Here is a 4,991-nt window from a genome sequence, read left to right as displayed (position 1 = left end):
GCTCACCAGCAGGCTGAAGACATCCCAGGCGGAAATCGCATCTCTGCAAAGCGTCAGGCAGTGGTACCAGCAGCAGCTCGCCCTGGCCCAGGAGGCGCGGGTCAGACTGCAGGGCGAGATGGCCCACATCCAGGTAGGCCCCACAGCACTGGGCAGCTCACCTTCCTATCCCGTGTGGAGCCACTCGGCTAACATCCCACACCCACCCTACACAGTAAGCATCTTTGTGACCAGGGGGTTTCACGTCCTAGAAATGTCCCTCTCTGGAACATCCTGTGTTTCTGGTTCTGACTGCTGACTCATTGTCCTGTGAGGGCACCTTCCGTCCTGTGAACCATCTCAAATCCACATCCACCTGGTCTCTGCCCTCCTGTGACATTCTTTCTGACACGCACCGAGCGCGCATGGCTTCCCCGCGCAGCTGGAGAAGGACCAGGTGCTCCTCCCTTTTGCTGTGGGAAGGAACCAGCGCAGGTGCACACTCACCGGCCGCTCCCTCTGGGCCGAGTTCTGCTCTGGAGGCCTCGGAACAGCCAGGAAACGCACTTGGCCGCGAACCTCAGTGCTTCGGACTAATTGGGGCTCATGAGGATGCCGAGTGGCCCTCCTTCAGCCTCAGGCTTCTTTTTTCTTTTTAATTTCGCTCTATTTCTCAAATAGAGGAGGAGAAATTCTCATTCTACCCAGTTCTCCTTTTTAAAAACACGCAAGTCTACACATGCACAAAATAGAAGTTTTCTTAAATTTACATCCGACGTTTAAGCCAAAGGACCACACAGACAAGCATTGGTTCTGCTTACAATGTATTTAGAAATAAAACATTTTACAAGTTAATAATGAAGCCAGATTTATGTAAATGACAAAAGTCAGAAATGGAGTTTGGAAGATAAAAACTGGAACAATCCAGGCAGTTTGAGAAATGTAACTGCTTTTGTCAAATCCCCCTGGGACCCAGGCTCAGCATTCCTTAATTAGGGTGTTCACTGCATTGCCCCCTTGTCCAGGGAACATAGACGTGTTCTCAGGACTGTCCAGCAGGGAGGAGAGTCGGGGTGGTCTGTATTCTGCTGTTGCCTTGAGACACGGTCCCAGCACATGGCGTCCCACAGCACTTGGTGTCTCCCTTGCTCTGGCACTCCCACGGAGACCCTGTCCAAGGGGTGTTCCTATTGGATCTAGAAGTGACGTACTCGAAGGTCCAGGTGCAGACCATGTGTCCTCTAGACTGCTCTTTCCTGGCCCCTCCTCTGGGCACCAGTGTGTTTAAAGCTGGGCTCCTTTTTCTCGAGGAGACAGTGGTCAGAGGAGGCCTGACTGATGGCCTGGGTCAGACCCTAGGCTGGATTGCCAGTGTTATTTCCCGGGAATGGCTGGGTCAGCCTGGTATGTCAGGACAGTCAGACACTGAAATGTGCCTGGTCACAGGTGGTCAGTTCACCTGAGGGGCAGACCTACAGCGCCAGCTGCACCTGCGTCCAGCTGAAGGCCCCTCACTTTAGGGGCTCACAGATGCCCCTTCAGTGGGAACTTCTGTGTAGGTCTCACCACAAACATCACATTCTCGCGGGAATGACCACTGGCTTCTGGGCTGCCAGCCTGCCCCTCTGAGGCGCACAGAAACCCCTGGCCCTGGCGTCAAGGTGGCTGGCAGGAGGGTGGGCAGGGAGGCCTGTGTGGTGGGATCCAGGGAGCCGCCCCTCGAGGGCCACCGCTGGGCAGAGACCCTCACACTGGTGGCCTCGGGGACTTATACTTGAAATCCAGCAACTTCCCATCTTACTTTTTCTTTGCAGGTTGGACAGATGACCCAGACGGGCCTCCTGGAGCACCTGAAACTTGAGAATGTGTCCTTGTCCCAGCAGCTGACAGAAACCCAGCACAGGTCCATCAAGGAGAAGGAGCGCATCGCCCTGCAGCTCCAGGGCATAGAGGTGAGGCCCGCACCTCCCGCAGCCCGGGCTGTGGGGGTTCTGTTTTGGGTGGTGTGTTGTTTTGGATTGGGCTTGTTTTTCCGGCCACTGGTCAAGAATAAGAAAATATATAAATACACATGTACATGTAAACATTAATATCATATGTACATTTGTATGTCTTTAAAATATTGAACAGCCTGCCGTGGTGAGACATGCAGATTCAGTTCCTCACATTCTCGTTGAATCGTCAGTGGTATCTCCTCTCCTCTGACCCTCAGTGGCCTGGGTCCTAGTGCTCAGCCCCGTGGAGAGTGATGCTGGGCAGAGCGTGGTTAGAGAAGAAGGAGCTTAGTACAGTGCGTGTCTGAGAGCATTGGAGAGCCTAGCGGTGGTCAGTGCTCTCATCTCGGAGCACGCAGCCTGCGCTACTGTTCAGCCCTCCAGCACGCGCGGCAGTCGGAGAGGCGGCTGCCTTCCAACCCAGTGGCCCATGGCTCCTCTGTGTGCAGGTCGTGGACAGACGGGGATGTGGGCCTGGGCCTCTCACCATGTGGTGGGTTTTCGTGCTCCGTCTGCTGTGGCCATCAGGTTATCCTTTTTAAAATATTCTCTCTTCCGCGCCCAGGCTGACATGTTGGACCAAGAAGCTGCCTTTGTGCAGATTCAAGAGGCAAAGACGATGGTGGAGGAGGACCTGCAGAGGAGGCTAGAGGAGTTCGAGGAGGAGAAGGAGCAGCTGCAGAAGATGGCAGCCTCAGCAGCGGCCCTGGAGCAGCAGCTGGAGCAGGCAAGCACCTGCCATGGCCTCGCCCACGGGCCTGGGCCACACACACTGGCCTGTGGCTGTCCTCACCATGAGCATTAGTGCTGGTCTGTCTGTCAAATTCATTTGAATGTCCCGTCATCAGAGCTGTGCTTCTGTGAGTGTTCTTGTATGCCAGGCCTTTACGTACAGAAGACTGCCTGCACAGTGTCCGTGCAGATATTCTAAAACCGGAACAGGGAAGCAGTATAAATTCTGGAGCGGGAGGTCATACTGAGTCTAGTCCCTTTTCCAGGTGAAGCTAACCCTGCACCAGCGAGACCAGCAGCTTGCAGCCTTGCAGCAGGAGCACCTGGACCTGCTGAAGCAGGTCACCTCAACACAGGAGACGCTGCAGGGCCGGGAGCAGGCCCTCGGTGACCTGCAGGTGCGCTACGATGAGCTGCAGGCCCGACTGGAGGAGCTGCAGGGCGAGGCCACCTCCAAGGACGACGCCATCCGCTTCCTGCAGAACGAGAAGATTGTCTTGGAGGTGGCTCTGCAGGCGGCCAGGAGCAGCGGGGAGGAACTCGACAGAGGAGTTAGGAGCTTGGAAGAAGGTGCTGAGGAAACGTCAGGCATCCTGGAGCAGCTGAGACAGGAGTTAGCCGTCAAGTCCAGCCAGGTACGAGCGCCATCGCCCCCGTTTGTACGCATGGCGCCCACGCGTGCGAGTGTCGGTGCTGATGGTTTGGTCCTTTCTTGAACCCCTTGTTTTGTAAAATGAAAGTGTGTCTAGGGCTGGGTCCAGGGCTTAGCTGAGGAAGGACCCACTCCCGCTGCGGGCCTGCATCAGACACTGGGTGCTCAGAGCCAGGAAACGGTCTGTTTGGACTTGGAAGTAACCTGCCAGGAACACGGTTCTGCCCCCGGATGACAGGCAGCTCAGATGGGAAAGCTGTGTGGAACTTCTGTCTTTTCCATCCTCTGTGCCTGAGTGGTGGGACCCACAGGACACAGTGGCAGGACTGTTGTGTCAATGGGCAAAGTGGGCAGAGAGCCTGAGTGTCTGGGTGTGTGACCTGACCTAGCACTCTCACCTGGGAGCCTTATGCCAACAGCTGGCATGACTGGATGCAGGCGAACATTAAAAACACAGACAGAGCAAGGAAGCTGCAGGGTGTGCAGGAAGTAGGGTTGGTGTCAGGGCATAATTTTGTCTTTTGATTCCACCCCATAGGCAACAGGATGAGAAAACAATTAATGATGTTCCTTTGGGAAGTAAAATCGAGGGAGACTGTTTTCTCTGCAGACAGTGACCAAGCTAAGTTACTTTCTAGGACAGATGCGGAGGCAGTGCATCAAACCAGCAGGGGCATAGTTACAGGAATTGTGCAGATTCTTTTGATAATTTTTTTTTAAATATATTTTATTGATTTTTTACAGAGAGGAAGGGAGAGAGAGATAGAGAGTTAGAAACATCGATGAGAGAGAAACATCGATCAGCTGCCTCCTGCACACCTCCCACTGGGGATGTGCCCGCAACCCAGGTACACGCCCCTGACCAGAATCGAACCTGGGACCTTTCAGTCCGCAGGCCGACGCTCTATTCACTGAGCCAAACCGGTCAGGGCCTTTTGATAAATTTGAGTTTGAGTTTACTGACAGTTACTAAGAGAGACATCAGCTGACACTTGGAAAGCTCTGGAGGAGACATTTGTTGGTTCTAGGCATTATTGATCATGTCTGAGTTTCACCTGTATTGTTATTAACCAAGTCGCTGGTAGCTATACCTTAGATTAAGATAAGATAATTATTCTAAAAATAGTGCATAGGAAGTGGTGGTGGCTTTCCTGTCTCACTGGAAGCTGTCTTTCCCACCCTGACTTGGGGACTAGCGTGCACGCCTGTCCCTCATATGCACAGGGCCCTCCTGGAGCCCTCGGTAACACTGTGCACGCCTGTCCCTCATATGCACAGGGCCCTCCTGGAGCCCTCGGTAACACTGCACGCCTGTCCCTCGTAGGTGGAGCACCTGCAGGAAGACGCCAGCTCTCTGAAAAAGCAGATGCAGAAAATAAAGGAACAGTTTCTTCAACAGAAGGTAAAGTTGAGTTGTTGGTGTTCTTTATGTGAAATAAGTGTGTGAAAACAATCTTGTAAGTGGTTCAATCACTTCACTAGAAAAAGTTGATCAAGAGCAAGGTAATGTCTAGATGCTTGATTTTAGAGAGAGGGGATGGGAGAGAGAGAGAGAGAGAGAGAGAGAGAGAGAAAAGAGGAAGGAAGGAAGGAAGGAAGGAAGGAAGGAAGGAAAGAAAAAAGGAAGAAAGAAA

The 4,991-nt window shown here is 53.2% G+C and overlaps 1 protein-coding gene across 1 annotated transcript in view; it reads left to right on the top strand.

The window, feature by feature from the left end:
• GOLGA3 (golgin A3) overlaps positions 1-4,991 on the top strand; it is a 29,043-nt gene that overhangs the window by 12,860 nt on the left and 11,192 nt on the right. Inside the window, exons 9-13 of the mRNA XM_006768811.2 lie at positions 4-133; positions 1,794-1,931; positions 2,539-2,700; positions 2,972-3,340; positions 4,682-4,759. Of these exons, the coding sequence (XP_006768874.1) occupies positions 4-133; positions 1,794-1,931; positions 2,539-2,700; positions 2,972-3,340; positions 4,682-4,759 (877 nt within the window). The remainder of the gene's footprint in view (positions 1-3; positions 134-1,793; positions 1,932-2,538; positions 2,701-2,971; positions 3,341-4,681; positions 4,760-4,991) is intronic.

This window comes from Myotis davidii, unplaced genomic scaffold (genome assembly GCF_000327345.1).
Source record: "Myotis davidii unplaced genomic scaffold, ASM32734v1 scaffold43, whole genome shotgun sequence".
In the NCBI taxonomy this organism is placed as follows: domain Eukaryota; kingdom Metazoa; phylum Chordata; class Mammalia; order Chiroptera; family Vespertilionidae; genus Myotis; species Myotis davidii.
The sequence above is the reverse complement of the archived record's forward strand: the minus strand, read 5'-3'. Positions and strand labels throughout refer to the sequence as shown.